General features: G+C 43.4%; 1 protein-coding gene across 10 annotated transcripts in view; it reads left to right on the forward strand.

Moving 5' to 3' along the window:
- The window catches only part of EXOC2 (exocyst complex component 2), a 122,966-nt gene that overhangs the window by 14,968 nt on the left and 87,912 nt on the right, over positions 1–20,086 (forward strand). For 8 of the 10 annotated variants that reach the window (XR_814965.4, XR_003032016.2, XM_059880305.1 and 5 more), the window contains 3 exons: positions 9,517–9,674; positions 14,616–14,792; positions 17,215–17,341. Coding sequence is in view for 7 of the 10 variants with exons in the window: in XM_059880305.1 (XP_059736288.1) it covers positions 9,557–9,674; positions 14,616–14,792; positions 17,215–17,341 (422 nt within the window). In the remaining 3 variants the exon portion in view is untranslated. Of the gene's footprint in view, positions 1–9,514; positions 9,675–14,615; positions 14,793–17,214; positions 17,342–20,086 lie in introns of those variants that run through there. The other 2 variants (NM_001206159.1, XM_024983565.2) reach the window with 2 other exon arrangements.

Raw genomic sequence — 20,086 nt, forward strand, 5'->3', positions numbered from 1 at the left:
AAAATTAGGCTATCAAATACCCTAACATTGTAATATAAGATCTTAAAAATTCAGATTCTTCTGATATATAGAAATGTTTTATAATAAGTACAAGAAGTTTTAAATGAATAACAACGTGCTTTTATTATAGTTTAATTGTTAAAAGCTAGGAAGGCCAGTTTCTATAGTCTTACATTAGTAATTGAATTTAAAACCTTTGTCCTAATTAGTAAGACTTTCATAGAATCAAGAGCTAAAAAGTGACCTTAAGAGTAATCTCATCCAACTGCCTTATATACAGATGAGAAAACTGTTTGATGGCACATGGAGGTAACCAAGGGCTTTCAGTTGTCGGTGCCAGAGCCCAGCTTAGAGCCCAGATCTCCACACTATTAATAGATATTCAGTTTTTGAGGTTGTTCTATCAAAGCTTCATTCAGAGACCTATGGCTTGGAATATTTTTGGTTTATTAAAATATATCTAGATAACCATGTGATCTATTACCTAAAAAGATAAAATTTAAATGACTGTCTGAAACCTTTTTGAAGATACCCTTATTGTCCTTGTGTGATGTCCTTTGTTCTTATAGATAGGAAGGAATATATTTGCCACAAAATGATAACGCTGTGGTAAACCAGTACCTCACATTAAAAAAAAAAAAGGCATCAAGTTTAGAATTTATTTCAGCTTCTTCCAGTTCTTTATTTTAGAGAAACAGTGCTGAGAAGCAAGAAAACACTTAGGTTCTAACTTTCATTGTATCTACAGAATAAATCATTGACAGAATGTAGTATTATAGTGCTTCCTTATATCCAGAAATGTTTCAATGTAGTTTTTATTGTTCCACTAAATATAATTCACTAAAAACTAGACCAGCAATTCATAAGATACAGTGACTTTTTAATTCCATTACTGAAAAAAAAAATCCCTCTTTAAGTGTATGTTTTTTTCAGTGTAAACACATCAACGCCATACCAACATAAAAAGAAATGAGAGAATTGTCTGTCTAATTCCCATAAGGGTCCTCTTAGTCCTGTTTATTCCCATTCAGGTTCAGGTAGTTGAAAACTTCTTGGTAAATTAACATGAGTCTGGAGACATGTCAGAATTATTGCTTTTTAAATTTTTCAAAATTTTTAAGTTAAATATAATTGACTTGGGCTTCCCTGGTGGCTCAGTGGTAAAGAACCTGCCTACTGATGCAGGAGACACAGGTTGGGAAGATCCCCTGGAGAAGGAAATGGCAGACCACTCCAGTATCTTTCCTGGGAAATCCTAGGCAAGAATAGAGGAGCCTGGCAGGCTACAGTCCATGGGGTCACAAAAGAGTCAGACATGACTCGGCAACTAAACAGCAACAAATAACTGACTTATACTCTTGTATTAGCTGCCTCTTGAGAAACCTGTATGCAGGTCAGGAAGCAACAGTTAGAACTGGACATGGAACAACAGACCGGTTCCAAATAGGGAAAGGAGTATGTTGAGGCTGTACATGATCACCCTGCTTATTTAACGTACATGCAGAGTACATCATAAAAAACTCTGGGCTAGGTGAAGCACAAGCTGGAATCAAGATTGCCAGGAGAAATATCAATAACCTCAGATATGCAGATGACACCACCCCTATGGCAAAAAGCGAAGAAGGACTAAAGAGCCTCTTGATGAAAGTGAAAGAGGAGAGTGAAAAAGGTGACTTAAAGTTCCACATTCAGAAAACGAAGATCAAGGCATCCAGTGCCATCACTTCACGGCAAATCGATGTGAAAACAGGGGCTTTATTTTGGGGGGCTCCAAAATCATTGCAGATGGTGACTGTAGCCATTAAATTAAAAGATGCTTGCTTCTTGGAAGAAAATTTATGACCAACCTAGACAGCTTATTAAAAGGCAGAGACATTATTCTGCCAACAAAGGTCTAGTCAAAGCTATGGTTTTTCCAGTAGTCATGTACGGATGTCACTTGGATTGTGAAGAAAGCTGAGCACTGAAGAACTGATGCTTTTGAACTGTGGTGTTGGAGAAGACTCTTGAGAGTCCCTTGGAATGCAAGGAGATTGAATCAGTCCATTTTCAAGGAAATCAGTCCTGAATATTCATTGGAAGGATTGATGCTGAAGCTGAAACTAATACTTTGGCCACCTGATGTGAAGAACTGATTCATTTGAAAAGACCCTGATGCTGGGAAAGATTGAAGGTGGGAGGAGAGGGGACGACAGAGGACGAGATGGTTGGATGGCATCACCGACTCAATGGACATGAGTTTGAGGAAACTCCAGGAGTTGATGAAGGACAGGGAGGCCTGGTGTGCTGCAGGCCATGGGGTCGCAAAGAGTTGGACATGACTGAGCTGAACCGAACTGATTGTATTAGTTTCGGGTGTGCAACATAGTGATTCAATATTTATAGATTGTACTGCATGTAACATTATTATAAAGTAGTTCTGTATTTCTTGTTCTGTACGTTGCGTCCTTGTGATTTATATGCAGTAGTCGTACCTCTTCCTCCCCGTCCCCGATAAGACTCATCCCATCCCGCCCTCACTGCTGGTAACCACTGGCTTGATGCCTGTATCTGTGAGTGTGTTTCTGTTTTGTTGTTTTCATTCATTTGCTTTCTTTGTTAAATCCTATTTATAATAGGGTTTCCCAGGTGGCAAGACTGGTAAAGAACTCGTGTGCCAGTACAGAAGACATTAGAGATGTGGGTTTGATTCCTGGGTTGGGAAGATACCTGGAAAAGGGCATGGCAACCCACTCCAGTATTCTTGGCCTGGAGAATCCCATGGACAGAGGAGCCTGGTGGACTACAGTCCGTGGGGTCGTAAAGAGTTGGACACTACTAAAGTACCTTAGCACGCACATATAAGTGAAAAGATACAGTATTTGTCTTTGTCTGACTTTTTTCACTAAGCATGATACCCTATGGGTCCATCCATATTGTTGCAAGAGGCAGACTCTATTCTGCATAATAGCTAAGTAGTATTCCATTGTGTGTGAATGTGTGTGTATCTGTGTGTGTACGTGTGTGTATATCTACACACACCCACACACCCCGCATCTTGTATATCTGTTCTTCTGTTGATGGACACTTGGATTGTTTCCATATCTTGGCTATTGTAAATAAAGCTGCCATAAACTTTGGCAGGGTGCGTGTATCTTTTTGAATAACTGTTTTTGTTTACTTCAGATATATACCCAGAGTGGACTTTCTGAATCATATGGTAGTTACTTTTAGGTTTTTTTTTGAGGAACCTCTGTACTGTTTTCCGTAGTGGCAGCACCGACTTACACTCCCACCAACCCAGCGCATGAGGCTTCTTCACAGCCTGGCCAACGCTTTCTTCTCCTCTGTTTGAGGATAGCCATTTGACAGATGTGAGGTGACATCTTGTTGTGGCTTTGATTTGCACTTAGACTGGTGATGCTGAGCGTCTTTCCACGTGCCTCTTCACGTCTGGGTGTCTTCTTTGGGAAAATGGCCTGTTTGAGTCCTCTCCCCAGTTTTTATTCAGGTTGTTTGTTTGCTCTTGAGTTGTATGAATGTATTTTGTATATTAACCCATATTAGCGGTATTATTTGCAAACATCTTATGTTCAGTTGGTTACACTTTTGTTTTCATGATGTTTCCTTTGCTGTGCCAGAGATTTTTGGTTTGATGTAGCTCCGTGTATTTATTTTTGCTTTCGTTTCCCTTGCTGAGAAGACAGAGACAAAAAACACTGCTAAAATCAATGTGAAAGAGTGCAGTTCTTGTGTTTTCTTACATATAGGTCCTTAATCCCTTTTGAATTTCTGTTCGTGGTGTGAGAAAATGTGATTTGTTTGTTTGCATGTGGCTGTCCGGTTTTCTCAATACCATTTACTGAAGTGGCAGTTTCCCTCATTGTGTAGCCTTGCCTCCTGTGTCATGAATAACTGTATATTTCTGGGCACTCTGTTCTGTTCATGTGTATATCTGTTTTTATGCCAGTATTATCATTTTGTAGTACGTCTCAAGTTGGATCACGATTCCTCCATCTCTGCTTTCTCAAGAGTGCTTTGGCTATATGGAGTCTTCTGTGGTTCCATACACGTTTTAGGATTGTTTGTTCTAGTTCTGTGAAAAATGTCATGGATAGGAATTTGATATGAATGGCTTTAAATCTGTATATTGCTGTGGGTAGTGCAGACATTTTGATAAAATTATTTCATTCAGTTCGTGAACATGGGATATCTTTCCATTTCTTTGTATCATCTTCAATTTCCTTCATGAATGCTTTATAGTTTTCAGAGTATTGGCTTTTCACCTCCTCGGTTAAGTTTTATCCTAAGTATTTTATTCTTTTGGTGTGATTTTAAATGGGGTTATTTTCTTTCTAGGCACTTAATGACCACTATAGATGAAAGCTTTCCTTTAAAAATACCCTTGTTAATTTGGCATGAATTGTGAAACTAACGATGTTTAGAAACTACCGTTTAGCAACACAGCAGATTTTTGTATGATTCCTTTTTAGCAAACCTATAGCCCTGATCGGTACCTAACAGGTTTTAAGTGTGGAGCTAAGGCTAAGAGCCAGTGTGTAATGATTTGTGGCCCCTCTGCCCATGCCCGTGTGTTTGTGTAAAGTTCTGCTCCAGTGCTGTCGGCCTTTATCATCTGTCTATTTATATCACTGAATCCTCCATTATTAGTGTGCTTGGGTAAGGATATTGCCTTAAAAATGGCTTATTCTGTATCTGTATTAATTTTCCTTACTTGAGTAATAATAGCTCCTTTACCTCCTGCTTCTGTCATTCTGCTTTCAAAAGATAAAATTAGCTTGTGGTGTGTAATTTTAGATAGGTTCACTTTTTATTCCTTACCTCTTTCACTCTTATATGCCTGTATATTGTAAAGGCTGGATATTGTTTTAATTTAAAAAGGAGGCTTATGACAGCAAAGTCAGACTTTTGTTAACCTCTGTTCAGTGTATTTATATAAGAAAGATCTTAAGACAGAATTTCAGACTGTTGCTTTATCGCGTTTGTAAAATCCTTGTGAGGAAAATCCATAGGCACTTAATGACAACTATAGATGAAAGTTTCCCTTTAAAAGTATCCTTGTTAATTTAGCCTGAGTTATGAAACTGAAATGTTCATGAACTAAATTCTGTTTTTTTGAGGCTTAGAGTCTTTCTTGAGAATGATGGTAGTATATTTCATGTATTTCTGACTTTAAATATTAAAACATTATCTGTAATGCAAGATGCTTCTGACTGGAGGTGGGTTGAAAAGAGACATCTTCCAGGATTCATTCCATAGATAATTACGGAGTGCATACCTTGTGGGTGGGTACTGTCATGTGGATTGTGGATGTTGGAATGTGGCAAGCAGATGCTCTTATATTTGTAATTTAAATGGCTCACTGGTCTCCTGAGATAGTGGTTTGTCCATGCTTGAAGATATGTAGATGATGCTTCATGGCAAGGGGATGCCATTTAGTTTTTGCATATGAACCGATGTAATGAACACTGGATTTTCAGCTGCCTTTGATGTGTGTGTCTGGAGCAGAGCTGTACTTTTTCAGTCATAAATAAGAAAATAGATTTTGTGCTTGTGATTCATGGCTGTCCATTGTGGCCCAGATAATTACCTGTTATTACCAGATACCACTTTGTTTTTCTTGGACAAACTTTGAGGATGTCAAAAGTAAGATTATGATCCTCTGTAAATGCCTTCAAAATGGATTTAGAAATTTGGGAGTAAACTGAATTGTCTGTCCTAGTTGTTTTGTTGTGTGTATGCACACACATGCTTGCTTTTTTTTTTTTTTTTTTTTGAGTCCAGAGGTATTTTAATTTCAGTTCTGCTTCACAGCAGGATGAAGTGTTGTGGAAGGAGAGATCCAGGAGACTTCTTAGAGAAAGTGACCTGAGGGAGAGAGCCAGTCAACCAAGAGGGCGGTGGTCAGGCTCTGTCGCCCCACAGCCCTTACTCTCACCCCTCGTTTCGTAAATGCGTGGTTACGCAGCAGCAGAGATCACTCATAGCACTGCGCATGTACGCTGGACCACGGGCTACTTTTGTTCTGTAAGCATATAAGCTCCACCTGAAAATCCCTTGTGGCTACGTTATGGCAGCTGCACCAGTCAGGAGAGGATAAATGTGTCTGTAGTACCTACAGCTTCTCGAGTTTTCTTCCAGCTTCCCCATGCACCTTGCCTACCCTGGGTTCAGTGAACAGTGAGAACAGCAAGATAATTGGCATAGTCGGTAGATGTTACAGCGAGACAGTAACATTTAAGCTTGACTTTGAAATATCAGTAAGGATTTAACAAACTTGGAAAGACATTCCATTTAGTTGAAATAAGGTAAATGAAATCAGAAAGGCATAAAAGAACTCAGTAGTTCATAAGAAGTGAGTGGGCCCGTGTAGTTAGTGTCAGATGGATGACGGAGAGGATGAGGATGCCAGGTAGGGTAGACAAGTCTGATTGCGCCAGGTTTTAATAAGTGCTGAGGGTGTTGTGGGCACTGGAGACCACTGAGCAGTGGGTGTCATGGAGGCTGTTTTTGAGTCAGGAGTGATGATTAGACCTGTAATTGGAGGTCTACTCAATTGGAGAATTGATTCTGGTGTTTGCTGAGGGTAGATTGCAGGGGAGGGCTAGCAGGGACAGAGTGACCAGGTAGGAGCTGGCTGGCTTTGGCATCTAGGGAGAGAAGCAGTCGACCTCGCACTCTGCAGGGGGATTCTGACTGTTTGATTCACGGGGTGCGATGGGGAGGGAGTGGAGTCGAGATAGCCTCGGGTTCCATTTTGGTTTATTGGATGAACAGTAACGTGCTCTGGCCCTACCCCTCTTGCTGCTGCTGTTTTGCTGTTTTAGTCATGTTAGATGAGTCACACAGGTGTGACTGAACCCAGTCTCCAGCTTCCTCGCTTTTTCCAGAGGAGACAAGCTGATGGCACCTGGCTCCGAACCCCAGCCCCCTACTCACAGGGTTGCTCTCTCTGGTTTGGCAGCCCTGATACTGAGCTGTCCTGAGGAGCACGTACGAATGGTACTAGGGCTGTGGAAAGTGAAGACACTCCCTGGACTTTGCATCTCCCACCAGAACCCAGGGGCAAAGGCCCGTCACCTCCTTATTATCCCCCACACCCCAGACTCGCTGAGCTCTCTGCCAGCACCACCTCCATGTTTCTGGACTCCGTGGCTAATCTGCCAGTATCCTGATGGTCATTTCTGGATGAAATTTAAAACTCCCTCCTCTTCCCAGAAACACACCTGCCTATTTGCAGCGTTATTACCACTTTGGTTAAACCAACAGTTCCTACAGTAACAGGACAATATAAATCTTGTTTCTTTTGCCTCTTCTGAGTGTTTCAAGAGCTTTTATTCTTGGATTGATTCCTTTTCATGGCATCTTGTTCTTCTAAGTGTAAGAGTTTTCTCCTTCTGCAGATACTTATTTGGGATCAAAGTTTACTGTACTTTTGAAGGGTGGTTTGTTGTTGTTGTTGTTTTTTCTGTTATCCACTGTGTTGATTTGCTGGGGCTGCCATAACAAAGTACAGTAGGCTGAAACAACAGACATTATTTTCTCATGATCTGGAGGCTGGAAGTCCAAGATCAGGGTGTCACAGGCCTGGCTTCTCCGGAGCCCTTCCCTGGGCCTGGGGGCGCCACCTTCCCCGTGTCATCGTGTGGCCGTGCTCTGCGTGTCTGTGTCCTCGCGCCTCTTCTCGTGAGGACGCTGGTCCTGTGGGACCAGAGCCCATCTAGTGACCGCGTCCACCTCACTTTAGAGAGGATGGTCTTTAGAGTTCCGACTCTTAAACACAGTCACTCTCTGAGGTCCTGCGTCAGGACTTGGTAGAGAGAGAGCAGGTTAGCCAAGATAGCACGGTCAGGCTCTCTGGCCCCGTGGCCTCTTCCGCTTGCCCCGCATTTTGTAAATAATGATGTGAACAGCTGAGGCCACGTACAGCACTGCACACCACACGTGCACGTTGCGAGGTACTCGCTTGGCCGCAGGCTACTTTTGTTCTGTAAGCATGTATAAGCGCCACCTGGAAAGCACTTGGAGTTATTTTATGGCTGCTGCTAACGGCTGCTGCATCAGCCAGGAGAGAAGAGACGCATCTGCAGTTCTACGGCTCCGTGCATTGTCTTCCAGCTTCTTAGCTCACGCCTTGCCTACCATGGGTTCAACGAACAGTGTGCACAGTGAGATACAGAGAGACAGACTTCAGCACAAGTTTTGGGGAAACACTTTAGCCCACACCACCAGCCTTATCTCTGTTTCCTCTGGGTCTTTTTTTAGATCTTTCACCTCTCGTGTCTTCCCTGACCACTTTACAATTTCTGTCTGTCCTTAGGACAAGGCTGTGACAGCTGTTCGTCTCGTCTGTGCGTGGGCAGAATTGGTCTGTGTCTGGCTTTTCTCTGGGTGATGGTGGCTGCACGAGGCCTTCTTCTCGGGAAGACCTTCCCTGTTGGAGTCTTTGGTTCCCTCTTCTCAGGGCCCCTTAGCTTCTCCAGAGTGGCTGTTGTTGCCTGGACAGGGTGGAGTTAGGCTACAGGGTGGGCACCCTCCTCCCCCCGTGCCTGATGTGCCTGAGTCCTGGTCCTTTCTGTTGGGTCACGTCAGAGACTGAACTTCTCACCTGGCTGATGGCAGGGCAAAGGCAGGGGCCACAGTCTAACTTATTAGACTGCCCAGAAAAAGACAGGCAGCCAGCAAGTTCTCAGTGCTCTTCCCCTGAGCCCACCCTCCCCTCGTCTTTTGGGGCATCTCAAGTCTTCAGCACTTGAAGAGTTCTCTTCATTTACTGGGCTTCCAAGGTGGCGCTAGTGGGAAAGAGCCCACCTGCCAATATAGGAGACAGACCGGGTTCGATCCCTGGGTCAGGAAGATCCCCTGGAGGAGGCTCTGGCAACCACTCCAGTACTCTTGCCTAGAGGATCCCATGGGCAGAGGAGCCTGGCGGGCTGCGGTCCACGGGGTCACGAGAGTCGGACATGGGTCAGCGCCCGAGCACAGACACGCGCCCCGTGCACTCAGTGCTGTGCTTTGCCTGTCGGAGTGCCAGGACTAGAGAGCACAGCGTCTGGGACAGTCGGCAAGTCACTGCTTCTGCCTGCGTGTTGAAAATGTCAGTGTATTGATCTGAACACGTTTAAAAGTTGCTATGCCAAGTCTAATATGAAAACAAAATGAAATTCCATACACCTATGGGAACGGAGACGTTCTTTAACTTCTATGGATCTGTTTAGGTCAGAACCTCCTCTTTGAGGCGCTTCCAGCATGTGCCTCGGGTGCAGAGGTGGTGTGTGGAGCTCAGGAGGCCTCAGTCTGTCTTTCCTGACGTGAAGTCCACATGCCTGCTTTTCCTCCCCGCACAAGCTCATGTCCTGGGTCACTCATGTTCAGGAGATGTGGCCAGTGGGCTAACCGGCAGCTGAAACCCAGCACCGGTGTGTGAAGACGACGGCTGGTACTGTGTGCGTACCTCTCGCGTTTCTAGTGGATGCTGGTCTCAGTTGGCACTAACTCTTCTTTTTCTTTTCATAGGTCACTTCTGTAGCTCGACCTTGTTTCTTCAACAAGCACAATGTCTCGATCCCGACAGCCCCCTCTTGTGACAGGCATCTCTCCAAATGAAGGCATCCCATGGACGAAGGTCACGATTAGAGGAGAAAACCTGGGGACTGGGCCAGCTGACCTCATAGGTAAGGGCAGGGCCGATGCTGTGTGTTCATAGTAAAGGCATCTTTATGTTGGCAGCGAGGCAAGGTGCCAGTTCACTGTTTGGAAATAGTGAAGGTGGTAGGAAAACACCCCTGAGGTCTGTGCAGGGTTATCTGGATGGAAATGAAAGAATTATTTGGTTTTCTGATTTTTTGTTAAAATCATTATTTTATCAACTCTTGTCTGTGTTGTCTTTCTCCTGGTCCTGACACAAACCCCTGCAGTGGGGCACTGCCTTATTTGCTCAGTGTTGGCTTCCCTGCCGGGATTGCCAGTGCGGCTGCCCAGCTCTGCTTTCCTCTCCTTGCGTGGCCATCTGTGTTCCTCTTCAGGTTCAGGTCAGCTTAGCCTCTTCTGGTCCTACTGCTCTTGGAACCAAATCTAAATTCCCTCCACCTGGAGGAGCTTGTGCTCTCTTCCTGGCCACACCTGGGACCTGCGGGCCACCTGTCTGCACGAAGATGGCCTTCAGGGTGGGGAGCACCAAGGCTCCAGATGTACAGCCACAGGCTGTCTGTAAACTTATGCCTGTGGGTAGAGAGCAAACCATCGATGTCATTGTGTGGTCAGTTGTGAACTAACTCTGAGGGTGTGCAGATACATTCAGGACGAGGAAGGGAGGCATCTCAGGATGTGCTTCTGAATATGTATTCTGATTTCCCACTTTAATTTATTTGGATTCAGACATTCTGTTGACTCATTTCTTAATTTATGAAGGAACCAGAGCCTCTTGATGAGGGTGAAAGAGAGTGGAAAATCTGGCTTGAAACTCAAGATTCAAAAAACTAAGATCATGGCATCCAATCCCATCACTTCATCTCGAACTGAAGGGGAAAAGTGGAAGCAGTGACAGATGTTATTTTCTTGGGCTCCAAAATCACTGCAGACAGTGACTGCACCTATGAAATTAAAAGACGCTTGCTCCTTGGAAGGAGAGCTATGACAAACCTAGACAGCATATTGAAAAATGGGGGACATCACTTTGCCGACAAAGGTCTGTATACTCCGAACTATGGTTTTTCCAGTAGTCCTGCATGGATGTGAGAGTTGGACCGTAAAGAAGGCTCAGCACCAAAGAATAGATGCTTTCAAATTGTGTTGCTAGAGAAGACTTGAGAGTCCATTGGACAGCAAGGCGATCAAACCAGTCAGTCTTAAAGGAAACCAACCCTGAATATTCATTGGAAGGACTGATGCTGAAGCTGAAGCTCCAGTATGTTGATCATCTGATGCAAAGAGCCGACTCAATGGAAAAAGACCTTGATGCTGGGAAAGACTGAGGGCAGGAGAAGAAGGGGACGACAGAGGATGGGATGGTTGGACAGCATCACCAACTCCATGGACACAAGTTTGGTCAAAGTCCAGGAGGCGGTGAAAGACGGGAGCCTGGCGTGCTACAGTCCATGGGTTGCAAAGAGTCAGACATGACTGAGCAGTCGAACAACAGCAGCACGGTAAACACCAGAGACGAGGAGCTGCGCTTGTTTCTCCTGCAGTGTCGCTGCTGGCGGACGTTGGTTTTTGGCCGCCCAGAAATCCCTTGCCGAGGAGAAAGTTGACGGGAGTTGGGTACCATATTTAGTTATTAAGTCTTACCCTTCCCAGCTTGTTCTTTTCACTAGGGTTACCTAAATATGTCTCATTTTATGTTGTTTTCTTTAGCTATGGTTTGTGATTGTTAAGTAAATAAAACCTAAGTTTATTACCTTATGAAAATAGTCTTATTTTATGTCTTGGTTCTGGACAAAGCTCATTCCAGATTGTTCTTTATAAAAAGTGGGAACATCCCTAGAATTCTTGGAAATGACCGTCTAGCTGGAAGTTCTGCCCCGCAGTTTAACCGGTGGTCCCTGAGCCCCCACATGGGACTGCACAGGCCTGTGTGGAGGCAACTTCTTTACTTCAGGCTGTGTGGTCACTGCTGGGCTTCCACAAACCTGCTAGTTCAGCTCTCGGCTTGTCCAGGCATCGCCAAGAAACCATCTTTTTAAAAAGCAGAGTTAACCTACTAAACAATTTAAACATTCTTAACTCTGATGACATCTATACTAGCCAAGTAAAACACTTTTAAAACACTTTATTTGGAATTCTACAAGGTATTTTAAAAAAATGTTATATTTCATGAAGCAGATTTCTTAGCAGAACATGCTTAAGAAATAGATCTTATGGTTTTATTTAATTTCCATAACATTTAAAATGACCTATTTAAATCTGTTTTAAATAATATGATTATTCATTTTTTTTTTTTAGTACAAATACAGGGCCTATTGAATCTGAGCAACCTTGGTAACCGCTGCAACGGGATGAGCAAACTGTTACTCTGGTTCCTTTCCTGCAAACGCGGGCCATCATGGCTGTTATATGTATTTGCTCATCTGGGTGTGTTTTTACAACTTTGTCTGTATATCTGAAATCTCCCATTTCTCAGTTTTAATTGTAAGCTAGCTCCCCAACAGTGAACTTATATTAGGAACTTTAATGCATTGAGTCCTGATATTTATCATTGGGTTATTTCCTTTCTGAAGTTATTTAAATCACAAAATCTTGATATTATAAAATTTAAAAATATCAACTTATGTATTGACCTACAGTGATATCAAAATATCCAGCATCTGTAATTAAACAGTTCATAAATTAAAACATTTATTTCCATTTATTTAAATACATAGTCTGATGAATGTGTGCATAAAAGGTATTTGAGGAAATATGTTTTGAAGTGTTTTTCAGGCTTATCTTGGAGATGGAAAGGTGTTCCATGGGTGCTTACAGCTTCTTACATTGCTTACATTTTTCATAATAAAAATTAAGTATCAGGAAAACCAATAAACACTCCCATTTTGAAAAATAATTTTGAGTTAGGATTGCATTTTAAAATATGTAAATGTCATCACATTAAAAACAATAGAAAACTTAATTCTAAGGAACTTTTAAGTGCTGCTGCTAAGTCACTTCAGCATGTCCAACTCTGCGTGAGCCCATAGACGGCAGCCCACCAGGCTCCCCCGTCCCTGGGATTCTCCAGGCAAGAACACTGGAGTAGGTTGCCATTTCCTTCTCCAGTGCATGAAAGTGAAAAGTGAAAGTGAAGTCGTTCAGTCGTGTCTGACTCTTACCGACCCCATGGACTGCAGCCTTCCAGGCTCCTCCATCCATGGGATTTTCCAGGCAAGAGTACTGGAGTGGGGTGCCATTGCCTTCTCCTTTTAAGTGCTAGCAATAGAAAAACTAAATTTCTTACATGGATAAATAATAATAGATCTTGTAGGAAAATCTCTGAAATTAATTATTTCAATTATTATTCACTTAGTCTTATTTGACTCTGCAACCCCATGGACTGCAGCACACCAGGCTCCCCTGTTCTTCACTGTCTCCCAGAGTTCACTCAAGTTCCTGTCCATCGAGTTGGTGATGCCATCCAACTGTCTCATCCTCTGTCACCCTCTTCTCCTCCTGCCCTCAATCTTTCCCAGCATCAGAGTCTTTTCTATGAGTCGACTGTTCACATCAGATGGCCAAAGTATTGGAGCTTCAGCATCAGTACTTCCAGTGAATGAATATTCAGGGTTGAATATATTTCAATAAATTATTATAACATAATTATTTTCAGTAATTATTTCAATATATAAAGTGGAGTTGTTTTTATTCGTTTATGGTTAATATAGCATTCTTACTAAATAGTGCTTTAAGTTGTAACAAAAGATGGCTTGAATCCCTTGCTACATTTTTTTAAACTGAATTTGGCATAAATTGAGGTGTTCCTGGTATCTGATTTTTAAAAAAAATATTACATTTCAAACTTGACTGCTAAGCAGCATCAGAAGTTAAATGATGAGAAGCAAAGGCGCATGTGTTTGCCACACATACACTTTGGTCTCTTTTCTCCCTGAATGTTTACCACTTTGGTGTGTGTGCTGCAGAAAAGTGCATGGAGGGGTGTTGGTGCCCTGCTGGGACCATGTCTTCCCTGTGTATTCACTGCCTCACAGTTCACGTGGGGTGGGCAAAGATGCCAGGCGCCGGCTGAGCTTTTGGAGCAGAGTGTAGTGCAGCGAAAGGACCCTAGGAAAACACTGAGGCGGCAGGACCAGCACCGTTGCAGGAGTGACGCAGGCATGAAAAATGCACTGGTGATCCCGTGATGCCTGCGAGCACTTACTGGCTCAGCAGACTCCAGGCTGTGCTTAACGTGAAGTGTGCTTTAGTTCATTCTATAATATTAGGTGTAACTAAACACCAGGAAGAAGGCAGTGGCACCCCACTCCAGCACTCTTGCCTGGAAAATCCCATGGACAGAGGAGCCTGGTGGGCTTCCATCTCTGGGGTTGCATAGAGTCGGACATGACTGAAGCGACTTAGCAGCAGCAGCAGCAAACACCAGGAAAAGTATGTGCAGACTGTTGTTAGGAAAACGGTAAACTTTTTTTAGAGAATGATGTACGCGTTTATTAATAATACACTTTAGAACTTTATAGCAATAAGTTAGGCTTCTAAAAATAGCAACAATTTCCTAATTCCTATGAAGGCAATTTAAGATTCTTATAGTTAAGTAATCTAGAATGCCTAGCCGTTGTTATGGTTATTAGTTCCTTATTCTGTTGATGTTTGAAGAAAATTAAATGTAATTTAAAGGAAGTCTTAAATATTAGAGGAAAAAACAAATTAGCCAGAATTCGGTAGAGACCGTAGTTTATTTGCAAATAATATTGGCTATATTAAAAACTGGGAATAACTAGTGAACCAGGACATGTCGTTTCGTATTTGCTTCAGCTCGTGAAAAATGCCTAGTGACGCTAGCGGCGCTGTCCTCTTGTGGAAATAGCGTTGTTTTCTTCGTTACAGTGTGTGCTTTTACTCTCAGGTCTGTCCTCTTGTGGAAATAGCCGTTGTTTTGGACTCGTTACAGTGTGTGCTGTTACTTTCAGGTCTGACAATTTGTGGGCATAATTGCCTCCTGACAGCAGAGTGGATGTCTGCAAGTAAAATAGTGTGTCGCGTGGGACAGGCCAAGAATGACAAAGGAGACATTATCGTCACGACCAAGTCGGGTGGCAAAGGAACCTCCACAGTGTCTTTCAAGCTGCTCAAACCTGAGAAAATAGGTATCGTCTCCTGTGACTTTTCTCTCAAGAATAAACTAAAATTGGGTTTTGTCTTTTAAAATTGACAATTGGTAAATTAGTATAAAATTTACTTACTCTCAGATTCAGTTTGTTTCTTTCTCTAGGAATAGGGTATTGGTTAAAATTTGTATTACTTTTGAAAAAGCAGTTTACTGAGCTAACAGTAAACCCTAAGGATGATAATTCTTAGAAGAAAGGTTGTTTTAAGTTCTGTATAAAGTCTGCTCATTTAACATGTCAAAATGCCAGTTTTAGTTTCTTGATCATGAATACAGTAATGGCATTTCTTTCTGTGACAGATTAGCCAGTGATACCATCTGAATCATGTTTCATTTTTCTTTCCTTCCTGTGTTCCTGGCCTGGACAAGACTGATGGCGGAGGTGTGCCTCTCGTCTCCAGATTAGAAAAGCCCGCTGCTTGTGCACCAGGCAGCTCTGTGTTCCCTCTGTGCACTTGGCTGCACTTCCTGGTCTGGGGCAGAGCTTGGTGTGAGGCAGGACTCTGGATAGTCTGGGGGCAGCCCCCAGCTGTGGCACGGTGGCACCTAACCTGCCTGCCGATGTAGAAGACGCAGGAGGTGCAGGTTCAGTCCCTGGTCAGGCTGATCCCAGGATGATCCCTGAGGAGGAAATGGCAACCTTCTCCAGTGTACTTGCCTGGAGTGAACAGAGGAGCCTGGCGGGCTACAGTCCATGCGGTCGCAAACAGTCAGACACGACGGCTCATACACATAGCCCCCAGCTGTAGGTGGGAGTGGAGTCCCAGGGTCCTACGCCAGAGAGCTGATGAGCTGGAACATTCAGGGATGTGCTTAGCAAAACCCCTTACAGGAAGTAGGAGTAAGTGCTCTATCAACCATCATTTTAATTCTTCTAGCTCTCCATGTGCACAGCATCTCCCCTGCTTTATCTTTTTGGTTTTGTAGTATCTGGCACATGGTCAGCAGATAAATACTTATATAATGTGGAGCTATCACAGGCATAATTAAACCCAGGCCATACATCTCTCATATAGAAAAGCAAAGAATTTTGTGAGTATTGTTTTCTGTCTTAGAGCATAAAACCTTTTTTTACCATTATATCATTAACATTTTTAATACATAAATGATTTAAAAAAATTTTTAATAAAAATTTGAGGGATTTAAGGGAAAATTCAAAATGTGGTTTACATATAGGTACTTGCTGTACTGTGCTTAGTTGCTCAGTCGTGTCCAAGTCTTTGTGACTCAATGGATGTAGCCCACCAGGGTCCTCTGTCCATGGAATTTTCCAGACAGGAATACTGGAGTTGCCATGCCCTTCTCCAGGGGATCTTCCCAACCCAGGGATTGAACCCAGGTCTGCCACATTGCAGGCGGATTCTTTACTGTCTGAGCCACCAGGGAAGCCCTGTACATAGATATACAAATGTGTATGCAAATATATGTACACATTTTTATATGCACAGTATTCTTATTTTTGCTTAATTTTGTTTAATGTCTTTGAAAACTGAACTGTGAAATTACAAAGTAGGAGCTGGTCTTCAGTTTTCTGGAGGAACCTTTTTGATTTTGTCAAAATATTTTGACAGAATCTAGTACCATCTTGTATCATGTTTATACAGCAGATAAAGAAAACTTATTATCAAGTATTGACTTTATTCTAAAACGCTTTGCCCAGTACTTAGCACGTACAGGCTCAGGAAAGGCTTACAGAACCGCACTTGGGAGTGTCTGGACCTGCACTTCCCTCTGACAGCCTCCTTGCGTCCTGGCACAAGTGTGGTGCTGATTGAAACAGAGGGTTCACAAGGAGTCCTGCCACTGGAGGCTGCCTGGGCCCAGAGCCCTTCCTTTGGGGGCTCAGGCCCCGCCCTGCACTCTGCTTCACCCATCTCCCTGCCCAGCCCTTGGGTCTGAGCGGGGACCCTGGGAAGCATCGTGCCAGGGAGCGTGAAGAAGGGCTCAGTCATGTGAGAGAGGGTGCTGCTTTCAGAGATGACGTTTTGTTTTTCCTGAATGTCTCAGTCATTTCCATCACCCAAGTTGTGCATTCCTTGGAAGGTATTTGACTGATTTCTTTATATAAGGAATTGTTGGATACTTTGTTGATATACCAAATTAACTGTACTGCTTATTATTTGTAAAATAAAATTGTTTTAACAACTTTTTCTCAGATGTTAATTTATCTTCTGTATTGAATAATGTACAGTACAATGAAGAGGTGTTATTTTTGCCTTTCTATGGATTTTTAGTGCTTTTAACTAAGAAAGAAATTAAAGCTTTTGTGCCCTCAGATCTTTAAAAAATTACTTTAGTGTGCATTTTGTGTTAGGTCTTAAAACAGTAAAGCAGTAAAGTAAAATTTAGACAACACCTGGGGACCGTGTATCCTGTTAAGTCTGTGCTCCTTGTTTTGGTAGGCATTTTGGATCAGTCCGCTGTGTGGGTTGATGAGATGAATTACTATGACATGCGCACTGACAGGAATAAAGGGATTCCTCCCTTGTCCCTGCGTCCTGCCAACCCACTCGGCATCGAGATTGAAAAGTGAGTACTGCCTCGCCTCAGCTGCCTTGCTCTCCATGTGCTGAAGAGTTTCATGCATTCAGGCTCCAGAAACATGCAAGGAAGCACAACGGAAGATGCCTCTGTCGTTGGAGTCAGTGTCATTTCTGGAGCTGCTAGAGAGAACGTTCCAATTAAAATGTTGGCAAAACCTACCTACCTCTTTAATTTTTGAGTTTTCATTTTGTGAAGGAAAAAAGTATTTTGAAATTTTTAATAACTAATCCTTCTAATGACACGAGAGTTAGTGTGTTGTCTGGAGCTGGTAAGTTTAACTATTTAGATGGTATTTGAGATTAAAGTAGAGTTTTCCATGTACTTGATTTTTCAGGAAATATTTGATAGTAATTAGACCCAGGGCGGTCTTGTCATTCTGTTTACGTTCTCCACCTGTAATTCATACTTAATTCAGACTTACTTTCCCAGAATTACGGCAAGTAAATGGTATCTTTCAAAATGTCTTGGACCAGATGCAGAGTTCCCAGCGCTCTCACGTCAGCGCCTTTGTCCTTGCGTCTTCCTGCTGGAGCTCCCCTGCACATCAGTCCTGTCTGATTTGTCCCTCGGCCTTAGCAACTCTGCTGGCGATAGTGCTGCTGAGTGTTGCTTCATAAACACTTCTGCAGGTGACAGAGTAATCTGCTAATCCGTTAGCCATAGCTTCTCTAGGTTTCTCTAGGAATGGGGAAGGTTGCCACTAACCTCGATGTATTTAGCCTTCAAGCCTCCCCTTGAAGACCACCAGTCGGCCACCAGCAGGCTGCTTTTCCCCTGCTAGGGTCTGTGCTAGCTGAGAGGGAGGGGGCACGTGTGTCTTGGGAGGTTGTCCTGTTTTGAAAAAGGCCTGAGGGTTTTAAAAGGCAGGTTTCAGTGAGCGTGGACTGTTCTGGGCCACAGCTGTGATGCTCTTTGGCCACCATGGGTCATTCTGGAGCTGTTTTAAGGGTTTCAGTGCCTGATAAATTAAGAGTTTAAGGATAAAGAACATCCAGGAAAGAAAGGTAATTGCTGGGTCTTTATTTGAACAGGGTTTCCTGCACAAGGGGACCTTGTGGTTGAGAGTAAATCCTCCAGTGCCTGCTTTAGCGCCCTGGATTCTGCTTCTTTCTAAGGTCCACCACGTGCAGTGTGGAGCAGAAGGGCCCCCTGGGTTGTTCTTCTGAAAAAGATTCGCACAGGAGTATAGGAATACATTGTGACTTTTGTTTGAGCCTTAGACGGAACTATCAAAGTTAGGATTAAATTGGTTATTTCCTGTCATAAAATGAACTTCCCTTGTGGCTCACTCAGCTGGTTAAGAATCCACCTGCAATATGGGAGACATAGGTTTGATCCCTGGGTTGGGAAGATCCCCTGGAGAAGGGAAAGGCTACCCACTCCAGTATTCTGGCCTGGAGAATTCCATAGACTGTATAGTCCATGGGGTCATGAAGAGTCAGACATGGCTGAGTGACTTTCACTATCATAAAATGATTTCCTTGAGTTTTTGTTTATCTTGTAATCCACCCACAGTTTAATCTCTTTACCTTTTCATTTTTTGATTGTCTTGTCGCTGCTGCTGCCACTAACCATGAAGGGGGCTTGAGCTCTCTCTTACTGCCCTCTTCCTTTATTTTTCAAACCTTAAACTTTATTTTGTATTGAGGTATAGCCAATTAACAATGTTGTGGTAATTTCAAGTGAACAGTGAAGGGACTCAGCCGTACATGTACATGTATCTGTTCTCCCCCAAACCCCCTCTCATCCAGTAGCACCCTCTTTCTGAGTAGGTTTCAGGGTAACCCTTATGTGATGGTGGCCAGCCAGAAGGCACTCAAGGTGTGACTCTTTGGAAATGGTTTTCCTTTCTCCTCTGAAGGAGTTAGTTGGGTCCAAGCCCTTCTCTCAATTGGCTCCGGGCCCTCCCTCTGCCTGCAGGGTGACTTGGAGGCTGCAGGCAGGGGCCTGTGGTGGGCGTGTGAGTGGGCGGGGCAGGGGGGCTGGCTGTGTGCTCACAGCATATTAGTCAGTGCTCTGCTGCCCAGGAGAAGAATCTTTTCATGACTTAGGATTTCAGGGTGATAAATTGTATTCAGATCTTAAAATAGTAATATGTACATTCAAGAAGTGCTCAAATGGTGATAAAATTTACTATAATATTTCTTTCAAGCTGTTCCTTGAAAGTTTCAATAATAATTTGCTCAGTCATGGAATGACTAAAGGATAGTTTTAGAAAAGGTAGAAGCTTGACTGTCATACAAATACAAAATGCAGACATGTCCAAGCTTTTATTTAATTCATTAATTAGTGGGGAGCCCAGTGGAGTGTTAAGCCAGCTGAGAGGGAGTTCCAGGGCACAGGCAGAGTGGGCAGTGCGCAGTGCCGGGCGGCGCCATGCCGGCCCCGTACCTGCCCGGCAGTCTCCCAGGTGCACCCTCACCCGACAGGCCTCTCTGTGCCAGCCCCCTGGTCGCTCTCAGCCCCCACTTCCGCTTCTGTGACACAGAGAGCAGGCGTGCCTGGATGGTGTGGGGGCCCTGGCAGGCCTCCACACGGCGGGAGGACGGCCCGTGTGAAGTCTCTCACAAGTGTTCTCATCAAAAGGAAGAATGAATAGAGATTCCAGAAAGCAAGAAAATGGAAGGTGAAAGTCAGAAAATGTATCGAAACCAAGAGAAGAGAGTAGTTTTGGCCAGAAAAATGCTTTTCAGGTTCCTTCTTAGCTTTTAAAGATACTGTCAGGAAAGC

Source organism: Bos taurus, chromosome 23 (assembly GCF_002263795.3).
Source record: "Bos taurus isolate L1 Dominette 01449 registration number 42190680 breed Hereford chromosome 23, ARS-UCD2.0, whole genome shotgun sequence".
Classification (NCBI taxonomy): Eukaryota; Metazoa; Chordata; class Mammalia; order Artiodactyla; family Bovidae; genus Bos; species Bos taurus.